The sequence below is a fragment of the Macaca fascicularis genome, chromosome 5 (assembly GCF_037993035.2).
Source record: "Macaca fascicularis isolate 582-1 chromosome 5, T2T-MFA8v1.1".
In the NCBI taxonomy this organism is placed as follows: Eukaryota; Metazoa; Chordata; class Mammalia; order Primates; family Cercopithecidae; genus Macaca; species Macaca fascicularis.
The window spans coordinates 164,220,551-164,242,363 of record NC_088379.1 but is presented as its reverse complement, the minus strand read 5'-3'; the positions used below and the strand labels follow the sequence as shown (position 1 = coordinate 164,242,363).

At 35.5% G+C, this 21,813-nt stretch overlaps 1 protein-coding gene across 25 annotated transcripts in view; it reads right to left on the bottom strand.

The window, feature by feature from the left end:
* RAPGEF2 (Rap guanine nucleotide exchange factor 2) overlaps positions 1-21,813 on the bottom strand; it is a 260,818-nt gene that overhangs the window by 16,186 nt on the left and 222,819 nt on the right. For all 25 annotated transcript variants that reach the window (XM_015450980.3, XM_005556195.4, XM_005556193.5 and 22 more), the window contains 13 exons: positions 21,122-21,258; positions 19,991-20,149; positions 13,318-13,470; positions 12,881-13,045; positions 11,847-11,954; positions 11,551-11,754; positions 11,329-11,437; positions 10,655-10,901; positions 5,511-5,668; positions 4,316-4,556; positions 1,852-2,235; positions 694-905; positions 480-603 (listed from right to left, as the gene is read on the bottom strand). In XM_015450980.3, the coding sequence (XP_015306466.1) occupies positions 480-603; positions 694-905; positions 1,852-2,235; positions 4,316-4,556; positions 5,511-5,668; positions 10,655-10,901; positions 11,329-11,437; positions 11,551-11,754; positions 11,847-11,954; positions 12,881-13,045; positions 13,318-13,470; positions 19,991-20,149; positions 21,122-21,258 (2,401 nt within the window). The remainder of the gene's footprint in view (positions 1-479; positions 604-693; positions 906-1,851; positions 2,236-4,315; positions 4,557-5,510; positions 5,669-10,654; positions 10,902-11,328; positions 11,438-11,550; positions 11,755-11,846; positions 11,955-12,880; positions 13,046-13,317; positions 13,471-19,990; positions 20,150-21,121; positions 21,259-21,813) is intronic.

Below are 21,813 nucleotides of genomic sequence, written 5' to 3'. Positions count from 1 at the left end.
CTAGAAATATTTTTCTAGCTTAAAAGACAAATATATTTAAATTTTTTGTTCTAGAATTAAGACCGACTTTTCTCTCTTTCACTGAATTAATCACTTTTTACTACACTGCTAGCTAAATCTGTTGTGTGGATATTAAGACAAGACTATTTCGGGTATTTACATATTTTAGTTCATACTACTAGTTATGAGTTTTAGCTCTACAAGTCAGTGTTCTGAGAAATAAGAAATACATAATTGTGACTATTACACTGAAAATATCTGAAGGACAAACTGTTTTTACTGACAGCCAAAAGAACACTTTATAAGGAATAAGACATTTATTCCAAATTAGAGCTCACAGGTGATTCTCAGCACATCCTACTATAATTTCTGCCGTAGGACAAATGTAAATACTCAAACTTTTAAAAAATCATTTATTGGGAAGCTCTAAATTTAACCTTCTCTACTCTCACACGTGGCACTGAAGATGACATACTCACCGAGTCCTGAACATGAGGGCTGGGTCCATGTTCACTGAAGCCATTCGGCCAACGTGACGAATTTCTTTTGCGATCATCCTTAACTTCTCAAAATTGACCAGCCCGTCTACTTTTGAGTCATTTCCTGAAATTGACAGAGAAGAAAAAGGAAATCACATGGCATTTATTCTGTGCTTCTCCAAGCAAAGATGGAAACCCTCTGCCTTATGTTTACCTTCGTGAAGGAAGGTGAGATCCTTCTTGATAACTGGAAACAGAGGGATTATGGGTGGTTGTAGGTTTTGACTATTGAGAACATTGCGATATTTCGCCATGTTTCTGGAAGGATCAAACAGGTCTTGGAGATCTTGAAATAGTTTTTCGTATTTATTGGGAAGTTTCTCCCAGGTTGTTCGCAGTCTTGCCACTGGTGCCAGGTTTAGGCCACTGAGAGGAGAAAAAGAAATGTGATATAACAACTAAAGTAAAATAGTGTACAGATTATTTATTGACACATAACACCTCCTTGTTTATGCTTTATATGCAAAACAATTTACAGAAGGCTGCATAAGAAACTGTTGATGATAATTCTGGGGAATGAGATGGCACAGGGAAGTAGGGTCAGGGTCAAGCCAAGGCGTTTTACTCTCCTCTTCCCTATAGACCCTCCTCATCTGTTTACTATCAGCAAAACCACCTGAATATAAGTATTGATGCTTTGTATCCATACATAGCAGTATGTATACATACCAGTGCTTAGCCCATAGCGGCCTTTTGATAAAACCGACTGAGCAAATATCCTCTAGTAATAAAATAAGCTATGATAGTAATGAGAGTATGACTAAACTCCCAGACAGAGAAAATGACTCATTTAATAATCACCCTCAATAGCAACATAACTAATTGTTGCCATTTTTTTTTCTTCTAACCTCAATCTAAGCTCTTAAAAAAAGGGAAGAAAATTAACATTTCCTGGCCAACTGCTTTGTGCTATTTGATGGAACTCCGCATACATGATATCATTAATCTTGTTGATAACTCTTTGGGGTATTGTTATTTCCACAGAAAAGTAAACTGATATTGAGAAAAGTTGAAACAAACTTAAAAAAAAAAAAAGTGGGGGATATAGATTTTCGGAGCTCCAAATCAGAACTTCAGATGCTACCAAAATGTTTCCTGCCTAATGGCTTCTTCGAATCTCTTCAGGTTGGCACAGCTGGTTTTGTTGGTACGAGAGATTTTAAATTAAGGTTAGGATTCAGAGAAAAAGAATTGTCCCTTATGAGTCAATTAAAATCTACTGCATTTATACTAATTATACGATGTTCCTGGACTGATACATATTTTAAATCTGTGAACTGAACTGAATCTTAAGAAAAATGTGTTCTCTTACCTAATGATTGCAAACATTGAGTTAAAATTCTTGCATTCCCTACAGTGCAGTGCTATCTTGATGAAATGCTTAATGATCTTCATCCTCTTCAGCTGGTTTGTTTCTCTGAGAATTTCAGACGCTACCCAAAATGTTTCCTGGTTAATGACTTCTTCAAATCTCTTCAGGTTGGCACAGCTGGTTTTTGATCTGAGTTTAAATAAATCATCTATATATTCAGTAGGTTCAATGTTGCGAAAGAGTTCAAAATTTCGCATGGAGAGCTGTGTGGCAACTTCCACAGTGCTGAGCTGAAGGAGGGAAATTTGACTCTCTCTCAACAACTCCTGAGCATCTTCATCAGAACAAAGAGTTTCTGTTTCCATGTTGTTTTTCAGATAATACCTGTGAAAAACAGAAACATACCAGAGTCAAAGCCTATGCAGCAATCTCATGATATTCCTTGAAAGAATGCTACTTTTTACGGAAAGTTTGAGAGAACACCGATTTGAATGATGGAAGATTTCTTTTCAACCAAGACAGAGCGCAGCTGCTGTCTCAGGTACCAGGTCACAGAACTGCCTATCCAGAAGTAGGTGGTAGAAACAAACAAATCACATGGAATTTCACTTTTACTAGCTGGACTTTCTTTCTCTCCTTTCTTTTCCTGCTTTTGGAAGTATTTTACCCTTTTTGCTAAAAATAACAGAAAATAGCCACATTTTTAGTTTAAAAAGGAACTAGATCCTAAGGCAGGAAGCAGGAAAGATCAGACACAAGTAGATCATCATTCTTATTTTCCCAATAATCTGTGATTATTGATGGGCCCAAATTGTAACAATCCAGGTTTACTTATTGATTCAAATACCTAAGAAACCCTAAGCTACTTGCCTCTATTTGATCCTATGAACAGAACAATCCTACAATAGGTTAACTTTAAAAAATCTGGATTTTCATAAAAACTCTGCAGGTAAGTGGATGGCAGGTATTATACTTATTTGTCAGAATAGGAAACAGGCTCCTAAAGTTTGACTAGTTAATGTCAGTGCAAAAATGAGAACACAGGGCTGGAGCTCCTTCTCCTTTTAGGTAATTTGTTGAAAATAGCATTAAGATGTTTGTTGTGTGTGTGTGTGTGTGTGTGTGTGTGTGTGTGTGTGTGTGTGTCTGTGGTATGGTGGTGGTGGTATTTTTTTGTTTTGTTTTTCTTTTTTAGACATATGCTTTCTCTGTGAAATTCCATAAACGAAAAAACAGAATGAGCACAGTAGGGGCCCCGCTAAAATGTTTTTTTGTATATTTCACCAAGACAAACACATATGACAAAAAATATATACTTTGCACCCTTGATTTTCACAGATTTAACATTCTCCATTTTGATTACTCATGAAGCCCATGACATACCCATCTATAATTTTCTTCAATAATGAATGTGAATCATGAATTTATAGCTCAGTGGAGCTCTGTAAAACTCTATCGTGGTTCCAGATATATCAATGTGCATTGAAATGATAACTGGAAAAAACAGAGCGACTAAAACAAAACTACTTGCTAGTGTTTGAAAACAAAAGTGAAGAGGCATAAGAAAGTTACAGTTGATGGCAAGAAAATCAAAGTTTTGAATGAATTATATACTGGTTTAAACCTATAACATGGAAAAGTCAAATACAGTGAAACACTCCGTAAGTTAAAAATAGAAGGAATATGATTTATGGAACTGCTTAATTTTCAGTGTAGAAACCAGCCATTATGAGAACCAAAACAACTATTTTCTTTTTCAACTTGCACTTATTGTGACTTGAAGATAAAGCTACCTACACCTAACAATGAAAATATCATTGAAGAGAATAGTAAAATCAGATACGACATTTTCTTGCAAGTAACATGTGTGAGATAGCACTTCTGCAGCAAAGGACTAAGCTCTGTAGCAAGTAAAATTTGGTTTCAGAGTTGAGAAGTGTATTTCACAGCACAATGTACAATAACAGGCAGTAGTGGCCAACCACACTGTCATAGATGTCTCTGCCTAAACTAAGGAAGCTCCTAGAAAAGTTGGGTGTGCAGGAGCAAATAACACTAGAATATGATTAGAAAATGTGCCCGTGAATGTACCTATCCGAAGGGAAGACAGCACCCGCGTTTAACTCTGTGACTTTATGTCAAGCATACTCTCGCCTTCCAAACCAGGACCCTAAGGTAAGCATGAGAAGTTACAGCACGCACTGTGGCAGTCAGTAACAACCTTCAGGTCACAGTGCCCTTGAACAAGTTCCTAAGAGATCCTTGTTAGGGTCAGTAGTCGACTGTGTGCATTTGCTTTCATACAGTAATTCTTGGTGAAAGGGAAAAAAAACAAAACAACTACTTTTTAATCTGCAGGGACACTTACTCATTTAAAAAACACTTTGAAAACTGTTCATCTCTTAGACTTTGATGTGGGTTTGAAGAGGGGATAAAGAAATCCAGTAAGGTAGACAATATATACCTTCCACTCAATTGTATTCTGTCAGCAAGTTTGGAAAGCTGATCTGGAAGCCTTCTTTGTTTGATTACTCCCTCAGGTGTGACAGAGACCTCACATAGTGAATATTGATCCGGGGTGGCAGTAACAGCAAACTCCCTGATAGCCTGAATAACCACTTCCTTTGCCGTAGTGTCCTTACTGATCATGATGTAGCGGCTTTGCTGATCAGCCTTAAAAACCCTTAGCACTTGATCTGGCAAGTCTGGGGAAAGAAAAGTCACACATAAGTAGAAAGAATTTTAATATATGGCAATGCAATTAAGCAAAGTAATCGGAAAAAAAGCTCCCCAGAAAAAGCAATGCTGAACTTTTACCTCTCCCTTACTCTAGGTCTTCCTCAAAGAATCAGTCAAACTACCTGCTGTTCTGCTGCAAGAACACACCTTTCCCTAAAGGTAACAGATTGATCTACAGACAGCAGCAAGCACATCAGTAGACAACAGCAGCACACAAGACTGTCATGCTGGCATCAAAGAAATAAAATTTAAATCCAGAGTTAATCTTTATTGTAGGCCGGGCGCGGTGGCTCAAGCCTGTAATCCCAGCACTTTGGGAGGCCGAGACGGGCGGATCACAAGGTCAGGAGATCGAGACCATCCTGGCTAACCCGGTGAAACCCCGTCTCTACTAAAAACTACAAAAAACTAGCCGGGCGAGGTGGCAGGCGCCTGTAGTCCCAGCTACTCGGGAGGCTGAGGCAGGAGAATGGCGTGAACCCGGGAGGCGGAGCTTGCAGTGAGCTGAAATCTGGCCACTGCACTCCAGCCTGGGTGACAGAGCGAGACTCCGTCTCAAAAAAAAAAAAAAAATCTTTATTGTATTGAAAAGTCCATTAAATAGACCTAAAATATGCTTCTTACTCTATTTATTTAATATGATTTAGTAATCATGGCATGGGATGCGTTATCTTCATTTTATGAAAGAAGAAACAAGTTCAGAGAGAGAATCTGCCTATGGCCATATAAAAATATTGTGCTGAACATAAAGAGAACGGGTTCCAACACCTGGTTTCAAGAATCTTGAAGTTTAAGGTTCATCCTTACTCAGCATCTGATATAATCCATGACAAATGAAGAGAGATAGATATAACATGACCATTATGTTAGAAATAAAAAGATAACTACAAGAAAACAAAAGAAGTGTTGGTGATACTCACCAGGAGTAGTACTGAAGTCTAAAATGCGATGATGTGACTGCAATAAATCAGGATTACTGGATGATAAGGTTCCACTGACAGGCAATGCAGTTGGGATGTGCTTTGTCTGCCTTAATCCTACTATGCTGTCATCTTGAGACTGACCAATCCCAATATCACTGAACAAAGAGGAAAATTAGAAAATTATCAGCAAGTTAAAAAGTTGTAAGTCATCACTATACAATAGACACAGACCAAAAACCGTATTCCATTTTTTTTGCAGCTAATGTAAAAACATCATTAATAAATGTGGTTGAAAATTGCAAAAGCAACTACTGCTTAAGTGTATCTGACTCATTTTGTGCTTTTGTTTTGCTTTTTTTTTTTTTTTTTTTTTTTTAGACACAGCGTCTTGCTTTGTTGCTCAGGCTGGTCTTGAAACTCTTGGCCTCAAGTAGTGATCCTCCCACTGCGGCCTCCCAAAGTGCTAGGATTACAGGCGTGAGTAACAGCACCCAGCCTCATTTTGCTGTTTCTTGTGTATAGTATGTTTCTCTAAAACCTATGGTTTTTCTAAGTAGATAAGTCATAACAAAAATTAGTAGTTACTTACCATAGAAATACATTAAAAAAAATAAGCTCTAGCTTCTGATGGAAATGTATTTAAGAAAAAGTACATTAAAAAGAATACATTTATCTCACTCAACTGATAGTTCTGCATCAGAATGATAAATTATTTTATAATCTGACCTTCAATAGTTGAAGAAATTGAGTAAAATGAAAAGAGGAGGAAAAAAATTCAAAGTGTCCTAATTTTATTTTCCAGTGCTTTAGAGAAAAAATGAGATCATTATGGAGTCCAATGTAAGGAGACTCTGACACAGACATTATTTCTTGATTATACAGAGCATAAAAAAACAGTGGTGCATGGTGACATTTCCTAGCATCAAAGAAAAGGCAACAGAAATCCAATGACTCACTTTTAATTCTCCGATCAAAATTTCTAGCTACCCATTTAAGTATCCAGAGAAATACTGGTTATTATTGACAGCAACAAACTCGTTTCCATTTATAAAAAGCCTGTTACTGTGAACTCTTGAAACATGATTTAACAATATGTAAAAACTATTTCTAGAATGAAGGGTCAACTGTTTCCAAAACAAAACATCACATAAAGCAATAAGCAAACACACACAGAAATAACTGGGGTCACAAGAAAATGGTTATAGCTCAGACTAGTTTCTATAAACACCTTGAAGTAAGAGGAAAATTATATTAAGGCTGGAATATAAACTAAGGTGTCATGAATAAAATGAATAAATTTAGCATTTATTAGCCGTTCCCACATTAGGGCTTGATCATAATAACTACTATTTTTAATGGTTATGCTAAAAAACAGCAGCATTTCTCCTCTTTACTTTTTTTTTTTTGAAAATGGAAATTATAGAGGTAAATAAGGGCAAAAACATTTTTTAAAGACAAAAATTAAATTAAAATTAGAGACAATTTCACATTATACGAAAAAGACACCTGCACACATTTTGTTTAGAGCAGCATAATTCACAATTGCGAAACTGTGGAAGCAACCTAAGTGCCCACTAACGAGTGGATAAAGAAAACACATTTACAGCTACACCATGGAATATTACTCAGCCATAAAAAGGAACAAAATCATGTCTTTTGCAGCAACTTGGATGCAGCTGTTGGTCATTATTCTAAGTGAAATAATGGTGAAAAACCAAAATCCCTATGTTCTCACTTATAAGCTATGAGTAGGCAAAGGCATACTGAGTGATATAATGGACTTTGGAGACTCAGAAGGGGAAGGGTGAGGTGGGGGCCAGGGATTAAACAAAGCTACACATCAGGTGCAATGTATACTACTTGGGTGATGGGTGCACTAAAATCTCAGAATTCACCACCACTATATAATTCATCCATGTAACAAAAAGTCACGTGTACCCCAAATGCTATTGAAATAAAAATTTAAAAAATTAAAGACAACTTCAGTGTGAATTATTTCAAATTCATAGGTCAGTCTGGGACAAAATTAAATTTCTATTGAAGCATAAAACCGGCATAAAGACTAAAAGTAATAATATTCTGTAAAAGATGAAAACTTTCACGTTAGTGGAATTTTATTTTTCAACCATATAAAGCAGTCTCTGCAAAAAACCTGCTATGTAATACATGACACAAGATCATTATTATGGGCTCAGGACAAAGCATAGCTGACTGGGCCACTCTGGCACAAAAGGCTACAAATATTAGCATCTTGCAGGCACACCCAACATTTAAGAACCGTTTCTCCGTAACACTTTAACACCTTATGTGATGAACTCCCTTTCTACTCTCAGTTTCTTCATTACTCACCTACATCTCTGTCATCCATAGACATGCGGACGCTCTTGGATTGAAACTATTTTATATCCAAGACCTAAGTCAGAAATATCCCTTTCTGGGAACATCCTCTTATGATTCTACCTCTCCAACACTTGCCTTGTTACTGAAATTGCCTTTCGATCTTTGCTGGTTTTATAGTGTACTGACTGACTCCTTCTTGTCTCTGGGTTCATTAGTCTTTTTCTACTTACTTGGCAACCAAATCTGAATTCTGGGAGCTCAAGCCCCACCTTCTCCTTCCTCTCTATGCACATCGCTCAATTGTGCCGACCTTGCCAATTTGCCATTATCTAGCATCTTAGCTTCTCTAAGGCTGATAATGTTTGAGGAAAAAACTCAACAGTATACTCTATCTAGACTTCTCTAATTACTAGCTTAGTAGCTTTGTAAAAAAAAAAAAAAAAAAAATCCTCATAAACAAATGATAATTTCTAGAAAAGTGTTAATAGCTAGTATAGTATAAATCAAGTCTATTACCAATATAATAGATCCTACAGCTTAGTGAAACTTCCTTTTTCTTTTCAATTGCATTACACATAGGATTTCAAATAATTTTCATGATAAATCTTTAAATGAGTCATATTATTTTCCTAAATACAAATTATTTAAGATGTTTCCTCAGTGTTTTAAAATCAACACATCTAATTATTCTTGTTCTTTTCCCTTGTCTAGCTTTAGAGTATTTCTAAATACACATAGAACAAAATTATACATAGTATTCTCATACTGTGTTCCTCTCCAACATCCAGTATTTTTGATGGATTACATCCCAGTTCTTACATGTCACATTTCTATTTATACTTGCCAGGGTCATACCAACTTTTTTTTAAAGGTTCTTATTTAACTCATGGTCAAATATGACTCTAAGATCTTTCTTTGTTATTGTGCTGTTAATAATTCTGCATTTAGGACTGGGTGTGGTGGCTCATGCCTGTAATCTCAGCACTTTGAGAAGCCCAGGTGGGTGGATCATTTGAGGACAGGAGCTCAAGACCAGCCTGGCCAAACAGCAAAATCTTGTCTCTACTAAAAATAAAAAAAAATTAGCTGAGCATGGTGGTGCACACCTGTAATCCCAGCTACTCAGGAGGCTAAAGAACGAGAATTGCTTGAGCTCAGGAGGTGGAGGTTACAGTGAGCAGATCCCAGCAATTGTACTCCAACCTGGTTGACAAAGCGAGACTCTGTCTCGAAATAATAAATTAATTTTAAAAATCTGCATTTAGGTAATTTATTCTTTTCATCCATTTAAAAAAAAGCTTTTCATCAAGGAGGGTTATTTTAAAAATTGATTCTTATTTTCTGTAAATGTCAGGTGCCCTAATCCATTGTCTCTTAGAAACTTACTCAATATAAATATCCTATTGAGTCTATAACTACTACTCACTGCTTATCCTTAGGACTCTGCTATAGAAGACTTCTTCAGCTGATACAAAACCACCAATCATTACTCTATAGTTTAATTGGGACAACTCAATCAATCAATAATATATTTTAAATCATATTTCTCTAATCTGTAGATGAAAATTTTATCTGAAATGGAGTTTTTTTTTAAAAGATCTGAAATGGAATTTTTTAAAAAAAGAAAAAGAAGTGTTTGATATAGTCCTGTATATCTACTGCATGTCTTTAGACCCATTAATTTATCAAAGAAAGAAATTATACGTTTTAAAGTTATTATCTCTTCTAACATTGTAGTTTGGGGACTATATAACTAAATGTGGCACAGTGAGAAATGGCTGACAGTAATCGAGTTTTATAAAACATCCCTAGACTCAAGAAGGAACTAAAATGAAGAAATAAGCAAGCAAACAAGCAAAGCTTAAAAAGCATCAGAAATACCTGCAATTTTGTCTAGCCTGGCTGAGCTCCTGGCATAAATAAGTAACCAAGAAGAAATTCAAGAATACACCTGACATTCTGACCACTAAGTTGACTGGGAAGAATGAAAGGAGTTCTGTGCTTGGTTGTTGATACCCTGACAGTAATTAAATAACTGAAAATAGAAGAGAGAGGGGAATATAGAGAATAATAGGGATGAATAGTGGCAACTGGATAAAGCAATGATTTGATTGGTAACGAGCAGATGTTGTTGGTAAAGAAGATACCCAGAAACAAAATACAGTAGAGAAAGCAACTCTAAATCATCACGGAGGAGACAGGAGGCAAACACACCCTTACTTTTAAAAAGTCCAAACCTGCGACTGGGTGCAGTGGCTCACACCTGTAATCCCAGCGCTTTGGGAGGCCAAGGCGGGTGGATTACGAGGCCAGGAGTTCAAGACCAGCCTGGCCAAGATGGTGAAACCCAGTCTCTACTAAAAATACAAAAATTAGCTGGGTGTGGTGGCAGGCGCCTGTAATCCCAGCTACTCGGGAGACTGAAGCAGAAGAATCACTTGAACCCGGGTGGCAGAGGTTGCAGTGAGCCGAGATTGCACCACTGCACTTCAGTCTGGGCAATAAGAGGGATACTCTGTCTCAAAATAAAAAAACAAAAAACAAAAGAAAAAAAACTCCAAACCCCCCAAAAATAGTTCAAATGAGGAAATGCTAAACTATCTTTAAAGAAGATTGGGAGTGGCCAAATAAGTGGCAAAAACGAGATTAAAACAAATTTGTTTAATTACTTCTTCCAAAATAGCTCAGTAATAAAAACCTAGAACATTTTCAGACTCATGCAAACATTAATTACATCACTACCTTTGCATATCATTTTAACAAAACAAAATAATGCACAGAAAATGTAGGCAGATGCTTACTTGTATGGTTTCTGTGGCAAGATACTGATCCGAGTCTTGTCGAGTATCTTTTTCAGCTTGTTCCTTCCTCCAACAGTGTTGGCTTTACTTTTTTTGTTCACTTTTTCAAGTCCTATCACCTGTTCTACATCTACAGCAAGATCTGGAATGGAGTAGCGACTGGCCTTTTTGATGTCACCAATTTTAGGAAGGTGGGGGGCACCATTTCTTTTCTCTTCTGACAGTCTGGTTAGAAGTTCTTTAAATACTAAAATAAATGAAAACAGAAACACCACATAATGGCAATTAGAAGATATCAGAACAATTCTAAGGCAATTGTGGAACTTGGAAATACATGAGAAGTACAGACTTCAGTTATCAAAACTGCAAACCTGCAGAAAAACAAAACCACACAGTAAATGAATGACGCCAAATCTGCTTGGTATGTTGCTCTATCAAAATAAGTTTAAAAAGAGTAGTACAGTACACTCTTTATGGGTATTTTCGTATTTATCAATAAAATATTTCAGTTATCAATAAAGACATAGATTCAAAATATATATTATGGTCAAGTCAGTAGCTTTTTATTTAGATCGAATCTATGCTTTTACCACACATGCTTTCTTATGATGTCTGAAATACTGGGGGGAAAAAAGGCCAAAAGGAGAAAAACGAAAAGTATGCCAAATACTTACCAAATAAATTGGTTTTCACAGTGATAGATAAATGTGTGTTATTTCTAAGAATTTCCATGGCTTTTGACAGCTGAATGTTTTCAAAGTTTTGGCCATTTACTTCTAATATCTAAAAATAAAATTATAAAATTAATGTATCAAAACTGGAAAAAACAACAACAACAACAACAACAACACAGACACCAAAATTCACCCTTAAATCTGAGTTTAGAAATAGCATACCTGATCCCCCCGTTTCAAGCCTGCTTCAGTTGCTTTGCTACCTGAATCTACACTGTCAACAAAGATTCCAAATCCCTTTTCGGAGCCTCCAAGTAAGATAAAAGGCAAAGGAGCTTCTCGGGATGGTTTTGTTAACGTCATCAATCTTCTTTTTGCTTTAGCAGCACATGCGATATTCAATAGCCTTAGGTGTCCACCCATTTTCTGTAAGAGTTCAGAAACAGTAGTGTCAACTCAAAAACAGGCTGAATAAAATGAACTTTAAGCTGATCTTAAAAAGAAACCACAAATATTACCTCTCTTTCCAGATTGTTTTCAAATTCTTCTAAAAATCGAGTCATTGCAGGATCTCCTTCAAAGTCATTGAAGTGATTATTTACCCACAATAATACTACCCGTGTAACCTGAAAAGTCAATTATTTTCCGTAAGTGTCCTTTTTAGTGCCAAAAATGTGATTAAAGTCATTCCAGAAAAGATATCCAACTTTCAAACACTTTACCTAATAATAATAAACAGGAAAATAAATTAACAATAAAGTCTTCAATGAGGATGACCTTCTGAAAATCAATTATTTTTACTTTGACTATAGACTTCATGTTGCTTTGCCAGGAAAGGTTCTGAGTCTGTGAGGGTATTTAACCTAAAACTTGTCTAACTTTCAAAATGCATTTGAAATAGATCAAAATAAAAGCAAAGGTGTAATAAAACAAAAATCAGCTAACACAAAAGACAGAAACTAGAAAGTAAAGGTAGAAGAACAGACTAGACAAAGAGAATCAATGCTATTAAGCCTAGAAAGCTCCGTAAGGGTGCAGAATATAAAAGGAAGGAGATAAGATAACATAGTTTATCATCCAATCTGGCCTTAGTGCTCTCAAGAGCTCTAGATGGTCTCCTTAGAATTATAATCCTGGGGCCTACAGTGAGTGATGACTGCCATAAAATGCTGCTTTGGTGCCAATTTAAAAATTGTAACTTTTATCTGGTGTACACTGACTACCAAACTAGAAAATGCAGATTCCTATGGAATCCAGATGTTTGATTATGTTTTAACACACTCCCAACAGAACTTAAAAAATGTTTAAACATTTGGTGGCCAATTTATTGGCCCTTGTATTTAAAGAAGACTGAACTAATATTTTGTTCATATTTCTAAGTCTGAACTAATATTTTTATATCACCTTTTTTTTTTTTTTTTTTTTTTTTTGCTTAAGAAGTACATTCTCCTATTTCATTACATTAATCTGGACATAATTGCTGTGACAAATATTTACATGTTTACATTTTAACGTTTCATATTTAAGAATCAAAATAGAATATATTTCCAACCTTATCCCTGAGGCTCGGGTCATTAAACCACTCCAATAACTTTTTGCCCACTTCCATTGGGCTAGAAAGAAAAGTCCTATAGGTCAACAGAAAGTCTTCTATGAATGTTGGATCTACTACTGAATGCTCTTCTACCAAATGCATTGTTAACCTTTCTGAGGTACCCTGTAACAAAAAAAAGTTTTAATTACTATATATATATATGTAACATTTATATGGTACTGGGATTTCAAACATTCAACATAAAATTAATTGGGTAGTAACACAGTTAACAATAAATGAAACTGCTATTCATCAGGAGATCATACCTAAAGATTTTCCACAACTGATAACCTTTAAGAGATAGGCTTAAAAATGAAAAAAATCCTAAACTGCCACAACCAATACTACCAAAAAAATTCCTTTCCTTGGGAAGTAGGAGTGGTCCTGCATCCTACCTTGATGACAATGTGTCCCTTTCTTGTTCCAGTTCGATCAAGTTCTCGGTGTTCTTTCACCATAACAATCTCTCCTTCCTCTTCAACTTTTTGCATGTTCTTTTCTACTTGGTTGAGAATACGGCAGTAATCTTGCTGGGCTATGCAGACAAACTGGAATAAAACATAAGTCACATGTTAATGATAAAGTGCTTGTAAAAGACTTAGCAGTACTAATAATTCAGTGTTTTAATTATTTAAAACTGACATTTTTCCCTGTCTTTCCCATACTTTCTAAATTAATGCTGTAATGAACCTTAATCAGACTTCTCTACTTTTAATGTATTTCTTCCTCGGTCAAGAAAAGTTTCATTTCTAGAGTATTTATATGTATTTTACATTCAAAATCCTAACAATTTTAAAAACCTAAAGACAAAATTAGAAGATAGCTTTTTCATGCTTCTTTCACAGTTAAAAAACATTGCAGTGGGGGGAGCAGAACTGTAGGAGAATAGATGTAAAAACTTAATTATCATTTAGTGAATTAAAAGAATTTGAAAAAGCAACAATTTTTGAATGAGAATGATTTTAATAAAAGATACAGACACTCAAAGATACCTATGGAGTAGACATATTTGCTAATTACATTGATGAAACACCATTTTAGAAAGCTTGTTCAAAGAAGGCCAAAACACAAACCACATTATGTGTTATAGCTCAAACCATTATCCTTATAACTGGTATTAAGGGTAATTCTTGCTCTTAAAGAAAAAGTTTAAAATCTGCATATTAAGTCATTACTCTCCCTGACCCCAAATATAAAAAATTTCAGAGCTTAGGGCAAACCACTTAAGAAATTACATTTCTTACAAGTTTTAAAAAAAGTTAAGAATGAATGATAAAAATCACTTATTATAGAAATTAACTAGAGGTTAGTGAGGAGACAAGAGATCATTTGGAAATGGAAAGAAGTATAGTATTTCTTTTTCTCCTTTAATGTGAAGAAGATGAAAAAGAAGGTGGTTAAATTATATTGTAAATAAGATAAAATATGATGCAACCACCTGAAATCATGATTTCATAGGGCACTTAGAGCTCTGATAATACATTATTCTTTTTATATTGCTCATATGAATTTTTTAAAAAGATACTACACTAAGTATTATGATAATAATAATGACAACATCTTCATCATCACCGCCATCACCATCACACTGTGGCAGCCTTATGGAACTTTTTCAATTCATCCTCCTCATCAAACCATGAGGAAGGTGCTATTATCCTCATTGTACAGATGGCTAAACAGCCCGATGTCTCATAACTACATGCTGGCCACTTTAAAATAAATTACACATGCACATCAAAATCTTGGAGGGAAATAAACTGTTAATATTATTTCTGAGCAATACAAATTTTGAGTGACTTTCATTTTAATATTTTTCTATATTTTTCATGCTTTCTGCATAACCAATAGATTTTAAGTAGAAGCAGCAGTTCATAAGAGGAACAGCATATTGCAGTATCATGTTTCTCCCAGAGTTGGCTAATCTCACTAGTTTTTCTATTAAGCATTTTGAAGCAAAAAGTTAAAAATCAAAAGATATAGGCTTTTTTTGTACTAATAATTATGTATACTTTAATTATATTAAAAATACTTTTAGAGCTCTGATACTATATTTTTAAAAATATTGCTCATAGTATCACACTAATTTTATAAATAAACTGTTAACATTATTTCTGAGCAATTTCCTTAACACTGACCACAGGTGTATAAAGTTTCAAAGTATATGATCCTTAGTTTCTTATCTAAAAAATATTTTATTTCTTTGTACACAGCAGCAAAATTATTCCCAAATACATAGAAGAGATTTAGAATGGTTTTATTTCCAAATAATTCTAGGTGTTCTTTCTTGCGCTCAGTTTTACAGAACATAATTAAATACTCATTTTCTCATTTATCTTCTAAAAAAGAAATACATCCCTGAATTCAACTGAATAAGTAGATATAAGGGAAAAATGCTTTTTGAAGAGAAATGTACTAAAATTAATCTTGACTACAGACTTTTTTTTAATTAGAATACATTTGATTTGAAATTCTTAGTGTCTAGACAGACATTTTGGCATTTATTCTGTAGCAAGCTGAAATACCATCCAGAAAGGAAAAAAAAGAAAAAAAATCCCAAACTGAATTTCTAATATGGTCATATAGAACTGGCACCTAAAAAGAAATACATTTTACATGAAAATATTTATCTTTTTTAAAGAAGCTACTTATTTTTGCTATAACAAATTTATAGATCTAACATGAAATTCACAGGTAACATTTAATTTTAACTAATACGATGAAGTCAGTTGAAAATCTTTGAAAAAAAAAAAATTTTTTTTTTTTTTTTTTTTTGAGAGAATCTCACTCTAGCGCCCAAGCTGGAGTGCAGTGGTGTGATCTCGGCTCACTGCAACCTCCAGCTCCTGGGTTCAAGTGCCTCAGCCTCCCAAGTAGCTGGGATTACAGGCATGGACAACCATGCACAGCTAATTTTTTGTATTTTTAGTAGAGATGGGATTTCACCAGGCTGGTCTCAAACTCCTGACCTCACGATCCGGCTGCCTCGGCCTCCCAAAATGCTGGGATTACAGGCATGAGCCACCGCACCTGTTCAGAAAATCTCTGAATTGCTTTACTGAGGTTTTAGGTTTCTGTAAATCTCATGGGTTTCAGATTGCTGTAAGCCCATGAAAGTACTATATGATCTCAGTACCCTGGTATGAAATAAAAATTCAAATAAGAATTCACTTAAAGTCAATGGCAGTTTATATCATAGGATTATTTTCCTTTGGGCATGACATTATAATTTGTATTTAAGTAAAACATTACAGATGATGAATGAAATAAAATTAAACTTCAATCCACATATGGTGTAATCAATTTTCAATTTATCCACAGCAAACTGTTTTCTCATCCAAAACTGCTTCTTACACTCTAAGTGGTATTAGTGCCTATGATTCCAGGAAGAGGTGAATCTAACATAGATTTGCTTTAAGAGGTTAGATCTATTTAAACTGGCACTTTGCAGTCTGTGAGGGAAATTCATACCGAATTGTTCACACAGGTATCCAAGTGTTCATTCCCCACTTGAAGGGTGGAGGGCAGGGCTAAGCAATGCCTGGGTGTCACTGGCAGGCCTAAGATACAGGCAGTGGAGAAGAATAAAGGGACTAAGAGGGTAAAAGAGGAAATGAAGAAAGGGAAACAGAAGAAGTGAAAAAGAAAAGAAAGAGGCATATGTGGGTAATGGAAAACCATTACCAATTGCCTGGTGCCATAGGGTGTGTGTATCAAGCTCTGAATTTTGTCCTTTCATACCACACAGGGAGTAAGAATAGACACTGAAGAGGGAGAACTGGAAGAGAATACAAAGAAGGGACCCAGAGCAAAACAAGAGCTTGACCATGTCATGGGATCCAAACAAATAAATCTTAAATTTAATCCATTCATCATTGTGTTCTTAGGCTTAACATGAGCTCAACTATCTTACTACAGAAACCAATATTCATTTTGGAACTCCCTGAAATATAAGATAATGACGACAAAGCCTATACAAAGTTGTTTTTTCTTGGTAAAGATAGCATCATTTTTGTTCATTTCACTCAATAACTTGCTTCCCTACAATATGATCAGTAAAATAACAGAAACTCACGGAGGCTATTTTATGCATGAATAAAAATATGGTTCTCACCGTTTCCTTTACCTCTCTCAACAAGGAGATGAACTAACATTTGTATTTTCTGACAGATATATGATATTTTAAAATGGTATCCCAAGCAAGCACTTAAAATGCCAAAATTCGTTCTCCATCCCTGTTTAAGGAATTCCTTAGGGATAAAATGCTAGGCCTGAGCAGATGGGTCAATGGAAGTACAGGAACGAAATCCCTGATTTAACATATTCCTTTTACAGTGGTGTGGAGTGGAGCAGAAAGGAAGACAGGGACTTTCTTTAGCAGGTACCTCAACCCTTGACCCTCTTCATAATTAACTTCATACTAGGAGCTATAGGAGTCTATAGATCTTTTTTTTTTTGGAGACGGAGTCTCGCTCTGTCGCCCAGTCTGGAGTGCAGTGGCGTGATCTCGGCTCACTTCAAGCTCTGCCTCCTGGGTTCATGCCATTCTCCCGCCTCAGCTTCCCAAGTAGTTGGGACTACAGGCGCCCGCCGCCACGCCTGGCTAATTTTTTGCATTTTTAGTAGAGACGGGGTTTCACCATGTTAGCCAGGATGGTCTCGATCTCCTGACCTCGTGATCCACCCGCCTTGGCCTCCCAAAGTGCTGGGATTACAGGCGTGAGCCACTGCGCCCAGCCAGAAGTCTATATATCTTAATCAGAGTTTTATTTTGAATTGGACTCTTCCCTGCTGACTATGTGGGTTTCCCACTAATCTTTCACCTGGTAAATAAATTAGATTCTTTTCCCTAACATAACCCCTACTTCCTCTTCCTTTTCCAGAACTCCCAGATAAATAATGTTACCTGGTACATTTGACATGACTTAAGCACTCTATAATATTCAGTCATATAACATTTCAATCAATTATCCTGAAACATTCTATGCCGCATATCATTTCAGTCTCATACTTACAAAACTTCTAACAAAAGAGTTTGGCTAAGGGGTAGTAATGTAATGGCTGAATTCTCAAAAAAAAAAAAAAAAAAAAAAACAACAAACTTTTACTTGCCCTTTAAGGACACACACTCTAACTCAAACACTATTGTAATTCCACTATGTAGAAGGGTTCAGGGAAGAACTGAGAAGACAGGAGACAGGAAAAACCTTTAACAATTTGCTAGCTTGTTTTGACTCAGTTTAGATTTAGTTTTTTTTTTTTTTTTCAAGAGTACAATTACAGAGCTGAAATAGCATATATAATTCCCTTTAAATGCACATTCCCGCTAAATAAAGACTTCAATATTTACCATTTGTTTTCCTCTATTATACCACAAAACTGAGAATTAGCCATTTTGTTTTCCTCTCTTATACCATTTTGTTTTCCTCTACTATACAAAATAATTGGGAAGTAAATATATTTAGAATGCGTTTCTGGCATTATATATTTACAACACTGAATTCATAGCCTTATTTTTTTTTCCTCTATGGTGCTCATGGAAGGAATTAGCTGGTGGAATTATTTAGATTCTATAAATAAGATAATTTTATGTATAGCCATGGTCATTTTCCTTTTTAGTAAGTAAAATGCTTAAAATGAATATTTAAATGAGTGATACCATTTTACATTGACCGGGCACTATAAAAATTCAATTATGTTATTTTAAAATAAACTATATTCAGGTGTTTTTCAAACTGCAGACTAATAAATACAATGACACTTAATTAGTCTAAGTCACATCATTTGGTTGTTTACATTTAATTTTGTTTCAGAGACAAATCCTTTTAGAAGTCATAAATTATAAACACCTAATAATATCAAAAGCATCTTAAATGTATTTCTCTGTAATATGCTGGTTGCCAGTTAAATCAATCTAGTTTCACATTTGGCCTTAGTATTTTCTCTAGTCAATTATTAAATGCTTTTAAATAATAAATATTAATAAAATATCAATACTGATACTATTTGTCTTTTGCTATCAAGTATTTTCTTTTTATTAGCTATTATTTAACTAGCAAGTCATTCTACTGATTCACACTATGATTAATTTCCATGACTCTTCTAAAATCAATTTCTTACATGTATTTAAATAAAAACACTGCATAACTATACCTAATCACTTTTATTAATGTATTTACTTCATAATGTGCATTTTACTTCCATATTTTGATGAGATTATTAATTACTGATGGCAATCACTTTTTTTTTAATTGAACTCACAGTTCTGTGCAGTTCAAGTAACTTTAATGGAGATTAATTTTTACTTTTCTGCGGTGTTATAAGACTAAAAGTAATAGTTCCACATTAAAATTTTATTGGTGCAGGCATGGTGGCTCATGTTTGTAATCCCAGCACTTTGGGAGGCTGAGGCGGTGGATCACTTGAGGTCAGGAGTTTGAGACCAGCCTGGCCAACATGGCAAGACCCCATCTCTACCAAAAATACAAAAAGGCCAGGTGCAGTGGCTCACGCCTGTACTCTCAGCACTTTGGGAGGCCAAGGCAGGTGGATCATGAGGTCAGGAGTTCGAGACGAGCCTGGCCAATGTGGTGAAACCCCATCTCTACTACAAACACAAAAATTAGGTGGGCATGGTGGCGCGCACCTGTAGTCCCAGCTGCTCGGCAGGCTGAGGCAGGAGAATCGCTTGAACCCGGGTGGTAGAGGTTGCAGTTAGCTGAGATCGCACCACTGCACTCCAGCCTGGAAGACACAGTGAGACTCTGTCTCCAAAAACAAAACAAAACAAAACAAAAAAAACCACAATTAGCTGGGTGTGGTGGTGAGTGCCTGCAATCCCAGCTACTCCGGAGGCGAAGCAGGGGAATCACTAGAATCCAGGAAGCGGAGGTTGCAGTGAGCCGAGATTGTGCCACTGCACTCCAGCCTGGGTAACAGAACAATACTCTGTCTCAAAAAAAAAAAATTTATTTGTAAGGTATTTATATAGGAAGAAAAATCTCATCACAATGGCATATAAGTGCTCTTTATTAAGAATAAAATATATACTTTTAATGATATATTTTATACCTGGCAGTCATCCACCTTTGTTCTCATCACTCCTTTCATGTATTCTTTGTCCATGGTAGGAGAGACACCAAAACTATTTCCCATACATAGTATTTCTGCTTTTCCATCTGGATAAGTCACTTCCACAGATCCATTGAGAATCACTGACCAGGAGTCCAGCTAATCCAAAAAAATAAAGACAAAGCAGAAAGTAACATCATGATCATACAGCTGAAGGTGCTAGTACGGTCCCTAAAAATGAATGAGCAGATCTTCCATTTTGGAGATAAAACAAGTAACTCTATTTTACTGTTTAACAAGTTCACAGAAAAAGGAATAAAACACAGCCACGTATTGACATGTTTCCATATGCCTAGCACTGAACGCGTATCATAATGCCCTTTTAGTTTGACTTTGGATATTCTTCTCTAAAATGACACAAGGAAAAAAATTTCTCTGTCCCCCAAAGCTCATGTAGACAAAATGATCATCATTGCTTCAATATCATTTTGTCTGAAAAAAGGCATTAAATTTACGAACATTTAAGATGTAAAAACTGAAAAGTTAATATATCAAAACTTTCTATTTGCATATGAAATTCTGCAAATAATGGGAAATAGAATGGATTTGGAATATAGTGACTCATATGGTTTGGCTCTGTGTCCCCACCCAAATCTCATTTGAGTTATACTCCCATAATTTCCATGTGTTGTGGGAAGGACCCAGTGGGAGATAATTTGAATAATGAGAGTGGTTTTCCCTACGCTGTTTTCGTGCTAGTGAATAAGTCTCACGAGATCTGATGGTTTTATCAAGGGTTTCTGCTTTTGCATCTTCCTCATTTTTCCTCTTGCCGCTGCCATGTCAGAAGTGCCTTTTACCTCCTGCCATGATTCTGAGGCCTCCCCAGTCATGTGGAACTGTAAGTCCAATTAAAACCTCTTTTTCTTCCCAGTCTCAGGTATGTCTTTATCAACAGTGTGAAAATGGACTAATACAGTGACATAACAGGTGTACCATAATTCTTGATTTATTCAAACTTACTGTTGTTGGGTGTTAAAAAGGAAAAAGTAAGAATTGGGGTTTTGTTCAATTGCTGTATTGAGATATCTTTAAGAAGAAACTTTTTAGGTGGTAAGAATAGCTAATCACCTCTTCACCATCATTTAACACTATGGTCCCTGCTCTTTCCACCACTGCGAACACCATCACAGCACAGAGTTCTCGCCTCACGGACATCGTCATATTGGCAAAAGCAGGCAACTGGTGCATAAATTCCAAGAGTTGTTCTGAAAAGCAAAAGACATACTTTATAAACACTACAACTTTTATGAAAAACAAGTGTTCAAAAAGAATGCTTTAGGTTCCTTTCTTTTTAAATGCCCTACAATGTTGCTTATTGAAAAACACATCTCAAGTATCTTTAACACCAGTTGAATTTCTTGCAGGTACACAAAAAATTCTGTCACTGTGGAGATGATGACACTTACTTGTTGAATTAGAGGCAACAGTTTACACTGTAACTCCAGTTCTAACGCCACTAAAGACATTACTAAACTTCAAATGGGAAATTTCAATTGTAAATGAGATACAAGGCTTATTATCACATGAGTGAAAAATGAAAGGTGGCTCTGAGAATTCTCCAACAAGTCAGTTGGTCCACTCTTGTGCCTTTTGGGCAGGTGGATGCCTACAATAGTCAGCAGAAATAACTATATTTAATTCAAACATTCTAAGGAATATTTTCCATGGATCAAATCTATAAAAAATGATCAATTAAAAAATTAACAACATGATATAAATGAAAATGAAAACTGATATACCATTTTTTAGCCCACAAGTTG